General features: G+C 38.0%; 1 protein-coding gene across 1 annotated transcript in view; it reads left to right on the forward strand.

Annotated features, from left to right (window-relative positions):
- Positions 1–13,954, forward strand: part of map3k13 (mitogen-activated protein kinase kinase kinase 13) — a 101,599-nt gene extending 87,645 nt beyond the window's left edge. Inside the window, exons 10-15 of the mRNA XM_088931237.1 lie at positions 481–597; positions 1,614–1,757; positions 4,720–5,404; positions 6,101–6,171; positions 6,976–7,267; positions 9,583–13,954. Coding sequence (XP_088787363.1) covers positions 481–597; positions 1,614–1,757; positions 4,720–5,404; positions 6,101–6,171; positions 6,976–7,267; positions 9,583–9,684 — 1,411 coding nt within the window. The 3' untranslated portion in view covers positions 9,685–13,954. The remainder of the gene's footprint in view (positions 1–480; positions 598–1,613; positions 1,758–4,719; positions 5,405–6,100; positions 6,172–6,975; positions 7,268–9,582) is intronic.
- The last annotated feature ends 5,832 nt before the right edge of the window (positions 13,955–19,786 follow it).

Genomic DNA, 19,786 nt, shown 5'->3' on the forward strand with positions numbered 1-19,786 from the left:
TTTTGTTAATTAAAAATTTGTTTTGAATCAGGTGCCTAATCCTGCTGTACCTCTGGTAGTTATAAATGCCAGAGAAATGCTTTACAAATATTCAGAGAAACCATGTGAAAAGCAAAGCTAGGTATAGTTTCTCCAAAAGTGTGTGGTCAATTTTAGTAGCATAAAGTTGAAAAGCCCTGGTGCTGGAGAGCCACAATTCAAAATGTTTTATAGGTCACTCTCAAATCATCACTTTCTAAACGCTTATTACTTGTGAGTTAGATTAGAGATAAGTAAAAATAAATATACTAACTGTAGCTCTCAGGGATTACAATGAGACATTACCAACTTTGTTGAAATTTCTGAATTTATCAAAACTTCCTTTGAAGTCTTTACAGGGTACAAGGACAGAGAAAATATGCTTTGTAGCTGCAAGGTTCGTCAAATACTGTTTATCCTGTATTAATTCCCTTGGCTCCTCTTGCTCTCCGTCTTTCTCAGGCATGCGTTGGATATCCGAGAACACTATGAAAAGAAACTGGAGAGGGCCAACAACCTGTACATGGAGCTCAGTGCCATCATGCTGCAGTTGGAGGTCCGGGAGAAGGAACTTATCAAGTAGGTGCCTCCTCTCCTACTTGGCACTAAAGCTGTGAAATGTCCTGCCTGAGAATCTAATATAAGCCCCTGTAGCATCTCTCCAACATGTCAGACTTCAGCCCTTTTTAAGATTGTAGAACCTTATTTATGCAGGGTTTTGACCACATTTGTACAAATAAAAATACTTTTAGAAAATATAACATTCTGAAATATTATCGTAATGTTTTTTTTTCTGAGAAAGAAGGCATGTATAAAATAGAAGAAGTAGTAATGATTTATTAATTAGAACCTTAGTGTCTCCTGGTTTCCCTGTGCCTTTGAGCTGTCAAGTATTAGATCTTAATATTGATATTTTATATTTTTATATTAAATATTAAATATTTTATTCTTTTTCCAAACTAAAGTTAATGAGATTCTTTCATAGATAACTCATGATCATTAATGGAAAAGTTCTGAAAAAAGGGCGAGTGACTAAGTTTTTAAACAACTAAAGACTTTTCTTCAGGTAGAACTAATGTTAATGACTCTGTCCTCATATAATGGAGTTCTGTATACCTATGATAGGGCTTTGTTCATGTTCAGTTACTTTTTCCAATAAACCTTTTTTAATTACAGTATGCTTAAAGCCAGAGGTGTTAATTTGTCTTAATATAGTTCATGCAAACCAGGGAAAACTGCACTAAGTCAGATGTTCTGTAAATTAGTCCTGTTTCCCAGAAAATCAATTCATTTCTGTGCTTTCTGATAGCACACGGCTGTTAGTACAGTTGCAAGCGGTACTGATAACTGATAAATAGGCTAAACAACCAAACAACCACACACACAAGTGTTGCTGAGGCCTTTTTAAAACGATACCACCTATTAATATTAATTTCAAGAAAGACATGTTAGCATCAAAATTCAGACAGATTTTTTTAAAAAACGTTTGCCCTGTAGGTCTAAACCTGTTTAAAATCTCCAGTGAATGGTAGTTAGATTGGATGTACAGTTCGTGATCCTACAGTTATATTAAATCCACTGCCATGCCCTGCCAGGAGGGAGCAGGCTGTGGAGAAGAAGTATCCCGGGACGTACAAGCGCCACCCGGTGAGGCCCATGGTCCGGCCCAACGCTGTGGAGAAGCTCATCAAGAAGAAAGGCAGCATGGCACACAAGCCAGGGGTGCAGGCGGCCAAGCGGTGAGTGCTTCCACTGCCCCAGCTGAACCAGAAAAAGAAAAGAGACATTGTTTTAATGAGTTACTTAAACAGATTCTAGAAAAACTTCATATTATCAAGGTTTTGAACTCACTCCAATACATTTTCTTTCTGTAGTTAACATATTTACGAGTTTTCTGTACTCTTGATATCCATCTCATCCTATTTACAAGATGTCTTTTTTGGACTACTGTATTTTAGGTTGGTGTGATGTTTTCCTCTTGTGTGCTCTTTAATCCCTTTCAAAAAAACTCTTATAATAACATAAGAAGCGCTTTTGTTTCTCAGTTCATTGTGATATCATGGGTCGTTTTTTTTACTTGTTCTTCAAGTTGGATCAAAGTGTACACCAAAGAAACATCCTGTTGCCACAAAGCAGAAACCAAAGACCAGTCAGTTAATCATTCAGGCTTTATTTTAGGTAGTCCCTTTTCTTGATGAGCACATTTCCAAAGTGCATTGCAAAGTCATTCGCTTGTAATAGAGGATAAGGATGTAGTGGCACAGTGTAGTGAAAATTCATATTCAATCAAAAATAACTTATACATAGGCATAGACGAACTAGTCAACCACCTAGGTCCCCAAGGCCACCTGGGGGCCCCCTCAATGGCATAAACACAGCATACTTTATATTGGCACGTTCAAATGTGAACCTATAGCAACTCTTTCTGCTATATTCTGTAGGTTATCCTAATGGAAGCCCAGTCAAAAAATAATGACCTATCATAATCAAGTACGTAATGTTTCGGAAGCTCAGAAAAGAAGAGAGGGATAAGCAATCTCAAAACAGAGGTACATCGAATCAAGTCATTGTAGTAATGTACAATGTGCGTAATAATGTAATCATTTGTTTTTCATTTGGTTTTGAGTCAGATCCACGTAGCTAGTGAACGCTAGACATTTTACATTTTCAAACTAGAGACGTAGACTACTTTTGAGGTGTTTTTATTAGAAGTTAACGGATTCAAGTTTTCCACAAATGTACACCTGCTGTGTGGGTCACCTGGCTAAATATCAGTGCCATCCAGCCAACCAAAAATGTGAAAGCAAATGTACAGAACCAAAGATTGTTAATCAATTATATGTAGTCTGCATTAAAACACATTGTTTTTTTCCTTGCGGTTTCACAACCCGAGTCTCTTCAGATTGCAATCTCTCTCCAAGTGACAGTGGCAGGAGCAGAGAGGAGCTGTTCAGAGCTCAAGATGATTAAAACATACCTGAGGTTGAAAATGTAGTTAAATTGATTTATAGAACATTTTTTATAAAACTTTCCCATATGCCCAGCCTTACTGAGGTCATCTCCCTTGTTATTGAGTGAAGTTTTTTCTTACTTAATTTCACACTTATTTCTACAAAGGTTTCATTGCAGTAATTCAAGTTATTATTTGATAAAATTTAGAAGTAACAGAGATCTTGTTTATCATTGTTTATTGTTATTAATGCACCTTTTTATTACTTTCAATGTTAAAATACTTCATCTTTGAAAAATGTGTGCCTTGTTTATAAGTTATTTATTAATGTGTTCTTCAAAGCTGGTTAATACAAGTTTTCTAGTTCTATAATTAATTTTATTGATATAAATATTAAAATAGGGTTATGTTGGGAGCTTATTATAATAGTGTCTGTGCAAATCGTGATCTGGAGGGCCCCCTTTCCAATGTCTTGCTTAGGGCCCCCAAAACACTGGGGCCGGCCCTGATTACTTGTCCTAACGTTTGCAAGATTGTTTGATGACCAGAAGGAAGGAAACATGTAAGACTTAGCTATTTTAAACTACCTCTACTTACTCCAGGTCTTCTACAGGTTTTTGCGCTGGGACCCTTTACTGGAAACAGCATTTTCATGTTGCCTTAACATTTGACTTAACGTTTACATGTTGCCTCATGATCAGATCATTCACTATTATTGAATTGGGTTTCTCTGCCATGGTCTTAACACTCATATTAGTAAGAAAAACAAATGAAATACTACCCCTGCTGTTTTGCACTCTACAAGTGTTTGACAATAAGAAACGAATGCAGCATATTTTTCTTCAGATCAGCCGTGACAAACTGGTATTATCTTCATAGGCTCCCAGCATTGGCTTCACAAAGTTGGTAACTTTGGTGTTGTTTTTGATAGTGCAGAAGTCAAAGCCTCTGTGGAATTCAGAATCCTTGTATCATTTGTAGTGCCTCAAGCATCACAAGGGTATATTTCTTCCACCTGTGAAAATTTGCTCGGTGAAGACTCTTGCTGAATATTTGATACATGCCTTTATTTCATCATGATTACACTGCTCTTGTAAAGTACTAAATAGGCTTCAGTATTTCCAATATTTTCTGTTTTGGTTGCGGAAGTGCTCAGCACAGAGCCCCAATACGTTTTAAACTGCACTGACTACCAGTGAAATTTAAAGTGAACCTTAAGGTCCTTCTGCTTACATGTTAGGAACTGAGTAGTCTAGCTCTGGATTAAGGACTGTACAGCTGTTAATCTGAGATCGGCCTTTTTAATCTGCCAAAGACTAGGCTCCATACAAAAGTGTGATGGAGCCTTCTTATGTGTACCACCGCATCTGTGGAGTTTACTGCCCAGATCCATTAGAGTCCCTGAATTTGTTGATACTTTCAAAGCTAATATCAAAATCTGTGTCTGATGAACTTCGATTAAGATGTTATGAACTAAAAGCTTTTAATATATAATTTAGTTTAACTCTAGATTTCACTCATTATGCTTTGTTTTTCCTTTTTTTTGCTTTTGTGTTCATACTGAAAGGCATTAAATATTTTTAGTGTTTTTTAAAGTTCTATTATTATTATTATTATTATTATTATTATTATTATTATTATTATTATTATTATTATTATGTGTTCTAACAATTACGTGCTGCTGCTTTGGCTATCCCAGTCACACACAGTTGTTTTCTGATACAGATTTCCTCCTCGATTTATTCCCACAGACCGGACCTGCTGCGCTCAGATGGTATCCCCAGCGTGGAGGTTCTGCCTTCCCCCTCACCGCTCTCGGGGAGCCCCAAAGTGTCCACCCCTCCTGGGAAGGCCAGGTACCGCAGCAAGCCCCGGCACCGGCGGGGCAACAGCAAAGGCAGCCACAGCGAATTCTCAGGTATCCTGAAGAACGTAGCAGCTGCACCAGAGGAACAGCAACCCTTGCAACACTACCACCAACACCATCACCACCACGCCCGAGAAGACGCTGTGGCCAATTGCGCCAACAACCTGCGTTACTTTGGCCCTGCTGCAGCCTTGCGCAGCCCACAAACTGACCACCTGCAACGGCGTGTCTCAGGCTCCAGTCCTGACCTCATCTCCACCGCTATGGAGGCTGACTCCCGTGAGCGTGCGACCCCTGACAGATCTGGCCCAGGCTCCCTGTGCCCATGCTGCCAAGCCCACCCTTTCCCAGGTTGCCCCCACTGCCAGGAGACTGCTGGAGAAAGATTTCCTGCCCCCAGCCATCCCAAACGTCCCTCCTACTCCCTGCTTAGCACCTACGAATCACACCCCCAACAGGCTGAGCATGGTCTTCCAGCCTCCAAGGACAAAGATGGGGTACCCCATGACAACTCCCCCCACGACATCACCCCACCTGGTTTACCACGATCTCTACGGCCTCTCAGGAAGGTAAGAAACAGGTTCAGTGTTAAAGGTAGACAGCTGTGACTGGACATGAAATGATAATCAAATACAGATTTTGTTAGGGAATGGGTTTAGGTATATCCTAGAGCTTAATTGTTGTATGTGTTAATATACAGTAAAAAAGGAGATTATGCTCTTTTGATCTTTAGAAGGCATGTTGTAACAGTGTTTCACACTAGACTAGTCCTGATTAAGGCTATAATGCCAGTTATGAAGTGTAGATACATAGCAAGACTTGGCATCCATCATTACTATCAGAAAGTCACTCATTCCTGGTTAGAGCAACAAAGGCAAGACTACATCCTGGATGGGATACCAGTCCATCACAAGGCACACCCACTGACACACAACTGTGCGTGCTGTCACACAATTTAGAGAGCACAGTTAATTTAGGCACCATGTCTTTGGAAAGTGGGAGGAAACCAGAGCACCCAGAGACACTATAAGGCTAACTAATAATCAGGGCACCATGCCACTCACATCTTGGTATTGAAGTAGAAATTATTTGGTAACACTTCATTTAAGTACAGAGGGGATTATTATTTCTATTTTAAGACCAAGTGTTCTATTGAGGTTCGGAGTGTTTTTAATGACTTTTTTAGGGTGTTTAATTAACCACTACTACAAGCTATGAGAGGACTGAGAGTCTGCAGTTGAATAACTGTTTCTGCTATTATTTAGGATGGTGATGATTCGTCTGAAGAGGAGGAAGGAGAGGTGGACAGTGAAGTGGAATTTCCAAGGAGACAGAGGTAAAAGATGGCTTTTACATTGTTAAATAGTGAACACAGTGTATCCATTGTAATGCAGAATGCACCCATGTTAATTACTGAAATATTTTGTTTACACAAAGCAAAGCATTGAGAAGTGAATTTCACCTCCAACCTTTAACTTCACGGCATTCGTCACCCATTAGCTCTTAGAGCCCCAAATGTTTTGTCTCCTCTCGTTTAGTTCTAGTTTTGCTATGTTGGAAGCCACACATTTTAAACTTAAGGCTTTGGCTTAGGGTTAGTGTTCCAGTAGGTCAGGGTAGAAGGAGAGTGGAAGTCACTCTCCTTCATATCACACTTAACACTTATGTTTTGGAGGAGATCTATGTATTGCATATGTATATATATTGGATACAATTTGGTTAAAAATAAGGAAAATCAATGAGCTTTTGAAAAAAACATAATTGTTCAGACACGAATAAAGACAACCTCTAAGTCATGGGTTCCCAATCCTGGTCCTGGACCCACATAGCTGCTGGTTTTTGTTCCAGCTGTGCCCTCAGTTACACAATCAAACTCTTCATTGACTTAATGAAATACAATGAAGTACAAAGAAGAAACAAACTCATGACTAATCAAATTCTAAACCTGAAAAAATGATAATGCATAATGCCATGTATCGCTTGCTAAGTATAACAATACCAGCTTAAGTGCTGGACCACCAAGCCTCCAAAATCAACTAATTAATAGATCTGTAGTACAGCTGAAAAGCTCCCTGCAGGCATGTCTTGCCTTTCAATTAGCAGTTGTTTCAAAGCAAGCCCCCTCCACCCTCTCTCACAGGCCACATCGCTGCATGAGCAGCTTTCAGTCATACTCCACCTTCAGCTCGGAGAACCTGTCGGTGTCAGATGGTGAAGAGGGCAACACCAGCGATCACTCTCACAGTGGGCCTCTGGAGCAGCTCAGCAACAGCCAGGAAGAACGACTGGACGAACTGCTTTCACAAACTCCTGAAATCCCCATTGACATCTCCACCCAGTCCGATGGCCTCTCGGACAAGGAGTGTGCAGTCCGCCGCGTGAAGACCCAGATCTCCCTGGGCAAGCTCTGTACCGACGAGCACAGCTATGAGGTCTGCTTCTCTTTTATTTTTTATGGAAGTACCGCGAACCATTCTCACATTAGTGTGGGTTGTTCTAGCAGGCCATTTTGATTGTTTTTCTCATCATTCTGTTTTGCTCTGTCCTTTCACAGATTAGACTATTCTTCTCCCAAGTATTTTTGACAGTAGGCACAGACCTTGTTTTCTTGATTGCAAAATTGTACGTGAATGCAAATATGAACAGATATTGTCTCGCAATATTACATGATGTAATACACATAATGTAAAATCATTATGTGTGAACACAAACATTTGGTCTTATGAAGTTGTTTTTTGCAATAATTTAAGAGATTGTATTTTCTCAATCTCAGAAATGTGGTAGGGGCTCGACTCCTTCAGCCTTCAGGTGAAGTCAACAGCTAGACTTTACTAGCATACCATTTTATCACAGTATTTTATTGGAAAATACACCCATATTGTAGGTAAGAAACGTTGTTAGCCATGTCTTACATTTTAGTTTCATTTCCTGATGTTCTTCTCAGTGTATTTTTCCTGATTTTTTTCCAGTGGATTGGAGGAAAATCCTTCCTAATAACTACTTCCTTTATGCCTACATTCTTGATAGTATTATATTAGACTAAATTATGTGTATTTGGTGGTTATTTTTGTATTCATCACCATCACTCTTAAGTAGCATGCAGTGATGATGCGATTGGTAACCTCTATGTCTTGCTTTACATTCCTTCTGCTGTTGGTATTTCAGTATTAGTACTTAAATATCTGGTCTTTTGATGGTTTGATGTTCTCTCTTGGGTTCCTCTGTTGGCTCCAGTCCTTTTGGTTCCTTTTCAGATTTTCCTTGTATTCTCAGATTTTATAATCATGTTTTGATGCTTTTGTAGATTGGCCTACCAGTGACCATTGGTAAATCCATATCCATATTGGTAATCAATGTCTCTATAGACGTCCATTGCCATAGAAACATTTTCAGTAGCTAGGAGCCTCCCCAACAAGCCACTGATTCGTCAGGTTGTTTCCGTGATCTGTTTGTTTCAAATTAAAAATGCATGTTTAATTCCAATCGTTTACCCAACCCTGAACAACTAGATCTTCACTTGTCTTTTCGGGGAGCTTGTCTACTCCTTGAATGTTTTTTGTCACCTCTGGTACAGAGAGAATTACTGCTGTTGACTTAAGGCCCTTGATGCAAATCATTTTTATCTAAGAACAGATACATTTATATATAGCAATGAGCATTGTCACAATTTTCGTATCATTTTTTATGATTTTCAGGCCAGGGCTGGATTTTGGTGTTCATAGGCCCTAGGCACTTTCACTCCGAAATGTCCAAAAAGAGGGGTGAACGCCAATTGTATTGCATCGATTGACATGATGCACTTTAACCTATTCTAATGCTAAACATGTGATTGATAGAGCGAGTCGAGCGACCATTACTTCGATACTTCTAGTTTCTAGAACAGATAGATAGCGTATGATTATTGATTTGGAGCACCTAGAGTCGATTGCAAGCATGTTGTTTCAGCTCGTTTTACGTTAGTCACTAGTGTTTCCCTTCTTCGTAGGCCCTAAAGATTTTATAGGCCCTAGGCACTGTGCCTATAGTGCCTAATGGGAAGTCCGGCACTGTTTCAGGGTATAACATGTTATTTAATGTTATTCTTTGTATAGACTCAATACATGGTCACTAATCACTACATACTATATACAGGCCTTTTGTACCTAGATATTGATGAAGTGCCATAAGAAGTGGCCAATTTTATTTTTAATGTGTTCTACAGATCGAAATAACTCTTTTCTCCAAACTAACTCTTTCTGTTTGACCTTTGTGTCTATATAGGCAGTGTATTATTTGGAATTTTATGGTTCATGTTTCTCATTGACAGTGTTCTTTTCAAAGTGTGACTTCAGTAAGCATATTACATAAAAATGCTTCTTGGAGCTGCTTGTGACTTATATAGTTTCTGGGTAACCAAACAGTGATAAATATTTTGGCTTGTTTGCATTGTTTCCGTTTATCTGAGCCAAGTGGTATAGCCAATGGAGAGTTAGTTATTTTGCCATATTTATTACCACATTTCTATTTTGTCATGTCTGTGAGGAATTTGTGCATGTTTTCTGCATAGAACCATTAAAAAGGGTACAGAGTAGAGATGCTTTTTTGCCTATCGTGTGCATGTGGTTGTTGTTAGGGCAGTTATTTCTGAATCACTGATATTTAGTGTTTCTGTTGCTTTGTTTTCCTCTGTATAGTAAACTTGCACATCCTGCCTTGCATTCCAGCATGGATACATAATTAACCATTCATCTGACGTGTGTGTTTGCAGAATCCCCTGCACTACGGAGAGTCAGACTGTGATTCCTCAGAGGCAGAGTGCTCCGATGCCACAGTGCGGAACAACAAGCCCTGTGGCACCTCCACCTGGTGAACCCTGACAAACACTGGCAGATGATGCTCTGCTTTCAGGAGACCTTTGAACAAAACCGCAATAACAGAATCACACAGCAGAAACACTAAAACAACCTTTGAACCCCAGCTCCCTCATTGTACCCCATCCCCAAAAACCAGCCTTTCCAGATCACCAATCCTGGGAAGCTACCATTTCCAGTTACCTATGGCAGGGATTATATTTGTTGAATAATGTAGCTAGTGTAACATTGATAATTTATTTTTGTTTGAGGTTTCAAAAAAACAACTTTGTATTGTAAAGCTTGGAGTATATTTGCTGAGAGTGAGAAACCGGAAGACTCAATGTGGATCATAGATCTGACTGTCAGTGCCTGTGCTGGGGCCATCAGGGGTTGTTACTGAACTGGTTCTGCTGAGAAGTACCCACGCAGAATTTTGCTACAACACTGTTTGTGTCCGTAGAGGGAGAAACTGAGGAGATATTTGCAAAACTCCTAAACTTTACTCAACCAAACAGCATAACATGGTGCAGGCCATTCCAGTATCAATTGAAGGTTTGTCTTTTTAAAGGGGTTCTCTTTCAGCCAGTTTTTGTTCTCTGACTAGAAATCATCTGGCTGTGTTTTTCTTTTTTAAGTTTACAGAAACAAGCCCCTTTCCTACACTTTTCCAGAAATAAGAAGTAAAAAAAGCTCAAACACCAGCATGAATATTTGCTCTTCCCCCAAAGCCATCCAATTTATCCATCAAGCATGTCTGCTCAGCCTGCAGTATGAGACTACCTAATGAGCATGACCTATATTTCCAGTGGTTGTGACTAGTAAAACCAGATACAGCATAAACCAGCATATGAACTCAGCCCAATCCAAATGTTTGTTTTTTTCATTGTACGTTTCTTTTTTAAAATTTTAATTTTGAAGTTCCTGAACAAGAACCAAACCAGTGTTGTTTCCCTAGTCTATTTTGTTCAGTCTGCTAACAGAATTTTACAATGTCTTCAAAACAACTCTTTATTTCCTATTTTCTTTGACCAGCCCTTTGTCTCAATGCTTTCCAATGTGAGTGAAAGTGTGACTTATGTACACTGGAGAATGAAGCCACCAGCTCCAGGCTTACTGCAGCATTTTTACAGTAGCATAAAAGGACATTTCTGTGCAACAGGCAACTAGTTGTTTTCAAGGTGCAGTATCCCTTTTACTTTGCTTCAGGTCAAGGTGCTCCTTTCTATTTTTGATTCTCAAACTGTGATTTTGTCCGACGTGCTGAACAATTGAAGAGTTTATATTGTGATCTTTTCTGGTGTTTCCATAACAGACAATTAATAGATTACATTATTTTCTTATCTGTGAGGAGTGGAGTAATTATGGGAGTTGCTGAAGGATAAACATTTATGTAAACCTTGAAGGTATTTTCTTGTAGTTTTCCAGTGTTAGACATGGGATTTAAAATATATGGGATAAATGTGCTTTATTTTTGCAGCAGTTTAAAAATATCAAAAATAGTAAGGAGAAAATATTGGGAAATATATCTGGAGGAAAAAAAATCAAGGCAGGTGAACTGCCCTTTGTTGGTGAGTGATAGAGAGCAATACTGGCCGATGGCTGTCATAGGAAGGTCACTTCCATGTGCTCAGGATTGTCTAGCAGGCTAGACAGTATCTTTCATTATAAAACTTGGCGGGTTTGGAGATTTATGTATATCGTCTTAATATAAAACAAGTTTAAATTTTCATATAAAAATGTGATTTACACTGCCTGCTTTGCTAAATGCAGTAGAGTACAGGATTTACTGTTTTATAGTTAGGTGCTGTCAAATGTTGTGTACTCTCTGAAGTACGAACTGTTCTTATCCACTAGGTGGAGATAACAAACCAAGGTACAGTATAGTTATTAACAACAGCAACGGCAGCACATGACTTGTTTTATTTTTATAGCTCCAAATATGTAGTTTATCGAGCCTTGAAGAACATTCTTAACCAAGGACTTAGTTTTATGTGCTCTGTTTAATAAAGTAGCTGTTTTATAATTTATTTTTCCTCTGTGTAAAAAGGGATACTGCATCTTATAATGTTATATTTGTGCTTAGCTGCTACTCTTTTTAGGTAAATACTGTACATAGTCTAGTGGGAATCAACCACTCAGTGTTGAAATGAATTTTGATTGCAATTCTTCAAAACATATTTACAGGTGAAATTATGAAAGGGCTAATCTGGATTGAACTGGGCTGTGTGTGTCTTTCAATAAAAATCACAAAACTGAAAGGCGATGGTGCACTTTTGGGAGACTGATGACATTATCCTGCATTATCTAAAGACAACTGTATTGAACAGGAGGAGATCCTATCACACCATTTACCTATAGGTTTTATCTGCTGCGTTGTGTGTGAACAAAACACTTGTTTGGCATTATAAATGGTGCCATAAATGTTTTAACACATTGCATACAATTTAATTGAGGTACCTTTCCATAGCTTGCAGAATTCATTACCTCTCTAAGGACAGTATTTAACATAGAAAAGTTACTACTTCTATGTTTATGATGAAAGTAAAGTGATCATTGCAGTGATCTTCTGGTGTGGTTGGACCATCAAAGGCTGCTCAGGTTCTTCTAACGAAAATGATTGGAAAAGAAAGTGATAAATTAATTCAACGGTGCACTTTAATTAATAATATCCCACAGCAGTTCTGTTGCATCCACTAGGCTTCTCACTTGGTCCAATTCAGCTTGTTGTATTAAAGAACCTGAAGTGAATTGCGGCCTCTCTGTATCTCTCCCTATGTTTACAATGTCTTTAAAGAACTTACAGAACGAGTTATTACTGTAAATCAGCACAATGGTGAAGAGTGAAGGACAGTGTGGTATGCCATGTCAAATCTTGTAAATTATTCCATTTTAAAATCTTAATTTAATTTTATTTAATTTTTTGTAGCTGGCCTACATGAAGATCACTTAATTTATGATGTAAACCTGTTGTGTCTGTAGATCAGAAGTTCTGTTTGTTTTTGGCAATTTTAAACAGAAGCTGCTTTAGTTGCATCCTGCTAATGTTTTTAAGTCCAAATACTGTGTCAGTGAATGATTAAATGATGGATCTTAATTGGGTGTGGAAAGGGCTGTTGGCATAGTTTTTTTTTCACTAATCAATCTGGGTTTTACAAATGAAAGTCAGTAAGTGCTAATCCTACATTTTATTTAATCTTTTTCTTAGACTGGGCAGGGACTGAAAAGCTATGCACAGATAGTCCAGACAATATGTACATGTTTGTAAATCTTGGTCATAACAGTCTCTTCAGACTGCAATATGTAATGGCACAAATTGTACCCAATACAACTTGAAGTGGTGGAATTTCCCTACGATAATTTTCTTCCAAAACACAAAAAAAGATTCTCATAGTTGATTACTTTCCTGCAGTCTCTATTGTGTTTTATTACTGTCTTTTGTGGTGGCTACTGTCCCAATAAGGATGCCAGCTTAATTTGTTTTTACTGACCGTAGAATATACACATCTTAAAATTGAAGTATGGGAGGGGTTCCAATTTGTGTGAAAATAAATTTGTTAATTTATTGCAGAGTGGTAATTGTGCACTTAAAACAAACAACAAAAGACATTGAAATAAAATTAAGTTCAGTTTAAAACAGTTTAAACTCAGAAGTTTAAATCATTATACTCTACTGTATAAGAAAAATTATTTCAGGTTTTTCGTCTACATTTATGTTATTTATGGACTGATGAGCAGAGATACAATTAGGCCTTTTTTATAGATTGTTAATAAAGAGGTAGGTTGTTGTCAGCTTTGTAGTCCACCTGGAATGTATATTTGAGATACTAACTTCAGATGGATGGTGGTAAACCTGGTGTTTCGCTTGTAATTTTGTCCTCAAGACCTTATCAGTTGAGTCTCTCAGGACCCTAATTGGACTACATCTGTCTGCCATTGGACCTGAACTTTCCAGATAATAGAAGTCTGGTTGGATCTTGATCAGATTGCAGTGGGATGATGAAACTAATCTAAGATGCCCTTAGTTGTTCACCAACCACTATGTGTTCCTTTGGAGCCTTCTATAAATGCCAACAGCTCTTTTTACCCTGTGGAAGCTCATATGAAAATTGTATTTCCCCATGGGAGTGTCTCGGGTCTCTCTTTCCTCTGTATCCATTCATCAACTGTTTTAATGGCTTCCTGATCAACCAAACTTGACCATGTCCTGTATTAACCATTGTACAGTATTGGGAATAAGAAGGAATATCAAAGCAAACAACTGCATGGAATAAAAGCCGATGTACTGTACCAACTACATGTCTTGAGCTTGAGTCATTTGTCTAAAAGCCAGTCATCAAATATAATAATACTTACATTAAAAAATGCTGTTTTAAATTTTAATAAATTAAGATGCAAATTGTACAATTAACTTGGTTTATAATAGTAGTAGTATTAGGTCATTCAACACGTTGGCATTCATGGTTTTCATCCATCACATTCATTCTATGCTGTTTTTGCCACTATATGTGAAGAAGAGAAAGAGAAATAAATCTATTTCCAAATTAAAATGGAAAAATCAGTTGGCTTTCTCAATTTTTATTAAGGTATGGACTAATGAGGTCCATTTATAATTTCAGAATGACTAAACGTAGTTTGATCGGCACCACTGTGCCTATTCTCAGACTGAGCGGCGAATGACCTACTTGTGTGGATCTGGTACTGGAGCAGCTGAAGGTCACCAGTTTGCATTCAGACTTTATATGAGTTATAAATGATATCTAAATTATTGTATGTCATTTAATATAATTATTCAATACTAAGTATAAAATTTACTTACCTAATAGTAAATCATTTCTGCAGTAATCAACAATGAAAAGTCTTGAGCGTTATCTTTTTTTTCCCCTGTTTTGGATTGATAGGTTCACAACATCATGTTTAATATGTTGTATATCATGATTTTGCTTTATGTTCTTGTTACAGCTTACTGGTGTTTTGGCAATATACTGTCTGCAGTGCAGTGCATTTCATATTCCCTGTCTTGCTTTAAACTCTGAAATGGCATTTTACACCCATTAGTAACATATACTGTATGTACTGTGCTACTGAGGTTGATTTAATAATATGCTTCAATTTCTTCATATCACCGTTCCAGAGTTTGACAAATAGCAGTGCATATAACTCCAGCTAGTAAGATCCTCCTAGAAATGTGGGGGTAATATTGTTATAATTGACTTTTATCAGGAATCCTCATCAGTATTAATATAATGTAAATTTGAGAGAAGTGACAGAACTGTCAGTTCTTGGTGTTCTGTAAAAAGAAGCACAAAAACATATTATACTTTTTTACCCTTCTGTTACATAGATCTAACATCTTTGATGGTTCAAGAAAGTCAAGCAATCCAGGTCATTCTGTGCATGGTAAGATGAAAACACGCAAAGTGAGTTCCAGGAAGCATGGTCGAGGGAACAAGAAGGGAGTCAAGCCTGAACCAAATGCTAAGATCGAGCACTGTAATGCAGCCATAGTTGGAAAAAATACCCTGCTCTGAGCAAGGTAGGTGTTATTAACTATGTGCTAGTGGTATTGACAACTTGCCCAACCACATTGCCACGGGAAAGGGCAGATTGGAAGATTGATTATGTGATTGATCACCAGACATTGTGGTACGGGGGCTGGAAACAGTACTTTACCATGAGCATTACACTTAGCAGTAAAAGTAATATGTTTTGGGATGCCTGTTAGAATACATACCCATGGACCAATCAAAACATCGGAAATTACAGGGTGCCTGTACAAGTGCCTTTTAAAATAGAATAGTATGCACTTTGCAGAAGATACAGTGCCAAAAAGGATGGAGAACACCAGGTTGGTCCATATTCTTGTATATTTTATCTAAAATGTAATTTGATTTTCATGAAAGTCTTAATTGGATGTTTTAATTAAAACTATCCAACAGTAAATATCCTTGTGTGATTAAATATGCTGTCACCTCCTTGAGTAGCAACTTATATGTTTCTTGTAACTGTGTTTCAATTTCTTGCATGAGAATTTAGGACCATTCTTCCTAAAATAACTGCTTCAAGTTGGTGACATTTGAGGGTTTCCTTGCAAGAACACTTTGTTACAGGTCCTGTTGTACAGTTTCAATGGGTTAGGATTACTTGTCCAAGCCAAAATGCAAAATTGCTTCTTCAGCCATTCTGTGATGTATTTGCTTGTGTGTTGAGGATCATTTTCTTGTTGCATGACTCACATTTGTAGCTTAGCTGATTGAATCAATGGCCTTACATTGTCCTCCAGAATTTTCTGATGCAGCAAAGAATTCATGGGTTTGTCGAGGATGAGGAAGACAGCAAAGCACCCCACAACCATCATATCCCCACCACCATGCTTGATGGATGAGTGTTTGGTTTTCGCCACACAAAACATTTCTAACTGGTAAAAAAAACAAAACACTTTGATCTGTGAGTTTACTGAACATTCTTCGAGTTATCTTGTGGATCATCTAGGTATACTTGGCAAACTTGAGATGGGCAGAAGTGTTCTTTATAGAGGGTCATTTCCTGATGGTTGAGGCATTAACACTGAAAAGAGCAATATTAAATATTTTTTTATTTATAGACTGATCGTGGATGGAAGGAGACCCAGATCTTTAAATACTGGCTTGTAAACCTTGATGAGCATCAACTATTCTGATGAGATTGATGAGCATCAACTATTCTGGTTCTGAGGTCTTATGAAATCTCATTTGATCAAGACATGACATTTTTCCACTAACATGTACTGTATGGTAAAGGAAAAATTAACACATTTTCTGACCATTCTATGGGACATGGCAATCCAGACTCCTTTATTTTTTTACTTGTCACCCAGTTATTTAACCTCCCGATTCTTTTAATTGTGTTAAGTAAACTAGGGGTTCACTTATTATTTCGCATACACTTATTTTATTTGCTCAGTTTTTACCTCATAAACCATTTCATCTCAATAAAACATTGACAACACCAATAACGGTTACTTGCTGTGTTGGAAAACATCAACATTCATATATCAGAATCAATCAGTATTTAATGAAATTTGATATGTTCAAAACACTTTCAAAGATGAATTATTGGGAATAAAAATCACTTGTTTAAGTGCTCCTATTGCTTAAACCAGTGGAAAGTGCAATTTCTGTGCATTTCTGGCTCTAATAATTGTACTTAGTCATGACCAGGACGACCCTGTCAGACAGTGTCAGCAGCAGATTAATACATCCTGGATGAACATAATATCTTGCTGAGGTTTTCTGTGTCATACATGTCTGTCACCTTATTTTTTCAATTTGATTTGTCTCTAAAGAAAAACTCTTGGAAGCAATATCAGGTTTTTGTTGTGGATTTCCTAACCCAGTCAGACCATACCCGAACTCCAGAGTGGTGGTAAATGTAATTTTTATAACTCCATTCAATATCTAGAATTTATTCTCGTTAATTCCAGTTCCATTCAATCCAATTCCAATTCCATTCCCATTCCAATTAGTGACATACAGTAAACCTGCAGTGTAATGGACTAATGGGGGGGAGGGGTTTTGCTTATTGCTGGATGTCCGTTAAAACATGTACAACATTTTATTTCAGCCCAAAAACACTCTTATATGAGAAAAAAATATACCTGGATCTTTTGACTTACTGTATTTTTTTAACAATTGTGATCAAAACAGTGAATGAAAATTGTTCTTCTGTACTTTTATAATAAATATACAAGCTCTTTATTGCATGTGTTGCTTAAGCAAATGAAACACAACCAACACCCAAAGTATGCAAATGACCTAGCTCTATAGGGGACCATTAATATTCCTTAATTTTTAGCCTATGTACAGTAGTATTAATCTTAACACTATTTTGTAACTTGTACATTTTACAGAGATCTTGATATATTATTAGCATTTTAGTGTTTTTTTTAATTATTTTAAAAACTTAACTGAAGCATACAAAACAATTTACCTTCTCCTATAGAGTACAATTGATATCCATGGAATCACTGTACAGTACATGAACCTTTAATAATAATAATAATAATAATAATTATAATAATTGCTTACACTTATATATCACTTTTCTGGACACTCCACTCAAGGCGCTTTACAGGTAATGGGGACTCCCCTCCACCACCACCAATGTGCAGCATCCACCTGGATGATGCGACAGCAGCCATGGTGCGCCAGAACACTCACCACACACCAGCTATCATTGGGGAGGAGAGCAGAGTAATGAAGCCAATTCTTTAGAATATTTTACATTAAATGTATTTTACAACTCATTTATATTTTTGTTTCCACTAGTTTGCTCTATTTTTAAGAATAAAACTTTGCCCATTATTGTGGGGAAAGTCCAGTATTTCTGATTTTATAGACAAAATTCCCCTTTAGCAAATTTTTCCATTAAATCTAAAGTCCTTTAAAGCGAATTCTGTTAAACTCACTCAAAATGTATAGTGTGCATACCATCAAAAATCACCCTACAGTTGCCAACAACACAGGATAAGGTATTTGCAGGCAAGTTGGACTCTGAAACCAAAATTGTACATATCTATCTATACTTGTTGAAAAAGACATCATGTACAAGTTCAGTCCACTTACCCACTTTTGGAATGCAAAGGTCGGTACTAAATCTTGCATCACTGGTAATAATTTTGGTAAGAAAGTGAACACCATGCCAAAAGATGGTGTAACAGATGGTGGCTCCTAAATGCATGGAAATTTTAGCTTTTTTACCCAACTACACCATCTAGTAATTTTAAGGATTTTAAGCCTTATGGAAGCCTTTTCTGTCTGCAACAGGTTTCTTTTTATCTCCCAGAACCATAAGTGCACCCACAACCCAGACAAGATACTCATCCTTCAGAATAGTCAATTTATTAAAGTCTATTAATCTTCCCATCACACAAATGTATCTCCAAAACACAACAATTTCTGTAAGTGACTACACGACACACAGAACACATAACACAACAACTTATCCACCAGAGGCTCTGTTTCACAGAGCATACAAGAACCCCATGGACCCCATTTACCAAAAGCAAATATCCCAGAAGAGCAGTCCAGCAGTTCTGTTCTCCCAAACTCCTCTCCTCTAACGCTGCAATCCCTGTCTCTGTGAGGTCTCTCAGTTGGCTTTTTGAACCTCCCCTAACCATGGCTCAGGACTCTCTGAGGTTCTCGGAGAGGTGGAAGTGTCCTTTTGATGTCTTGGGTGTGGGCACAGCTAACTTCTCAGGGCTCCTTGATTAAGTGTATATAGATGGCCAGGTGTAATGATGCACTGAGTATTTGAACCATGTCCTAGACCCCTCTCAGACTGAAGCCCAGTTAGTCCTGTCTGGCAATCCTTATACTTATAAAGCACTTTTCTGGACTCTCACTCAAAACACTTTACAGGCAATGTAGACCCCCCTCTACAACCACCAATGTGTAGCACCCACATGGATGATGTGCCAGCACCCATAGTACACCAGTATGCTCACACATTATTAGGAGGCCATGATCGGTAAAGGCCAATAAGAAATTTGGACAGAACACACAGGGGTAGCACCCTTGCTCTCTTTAAGAAACACCCTGGGATTTTTAATGACCACAGAAAGTCAGGACCTTGGTTTTATGTTTCATCCAAAGGATGGCACCTTTTTACAGTATAGTGTCCACATCACTATACTGTGACATTAGGACCCACACAGACCACAGAGTGAGTGCACCCTACCAGCCCCTATAATACCTCCTCCAGCAGCATCCTTAGTTTTTCCCATGAGGTCTCCCATCCAGGTACTGACCAGGCTCATACCTGCTTAGCTTCCATGGGTTGCCAGTTGTGAGGTGCAGAGGGATATTGCTGCTGATGAATCCAACAGAGCAATCCCTCTTAACTGTGTGAATATGTCACCTCTGAACTGTGTGGAAACTTAACAAGTGTCTGAGCAAGAACCTTTGATCAATGAGAAGCCCCAGAACAAGGAAAGACAAATGCACCAACCTTATAGAGACACTGGACATTCTATGCAAATTTCAGGCCAAAAACGTCCTTAACACCTGTTACACTCATTTTCCACTTTGTTACAATAGATGTTTATACTTATTGGATGATGAATTGAATGCCAGGGTACAA

Source organism: Atractosteus spatula, chromosome 13 (assembly GCF_055471065.1).
Source record: "Atractosteus spatula isolate fAtrSpa1 chromosome 13, fAtrSpa1.hap1, whole genome shotgun sequence".
NCBI classification, from domain to species: domain Eukaryota; kingdom Metazoa; phylum Chordata; class Actinopteri; order Semionotiformes; family Lepisosteidae; genus Atractosteus; species Atractosteus spatula.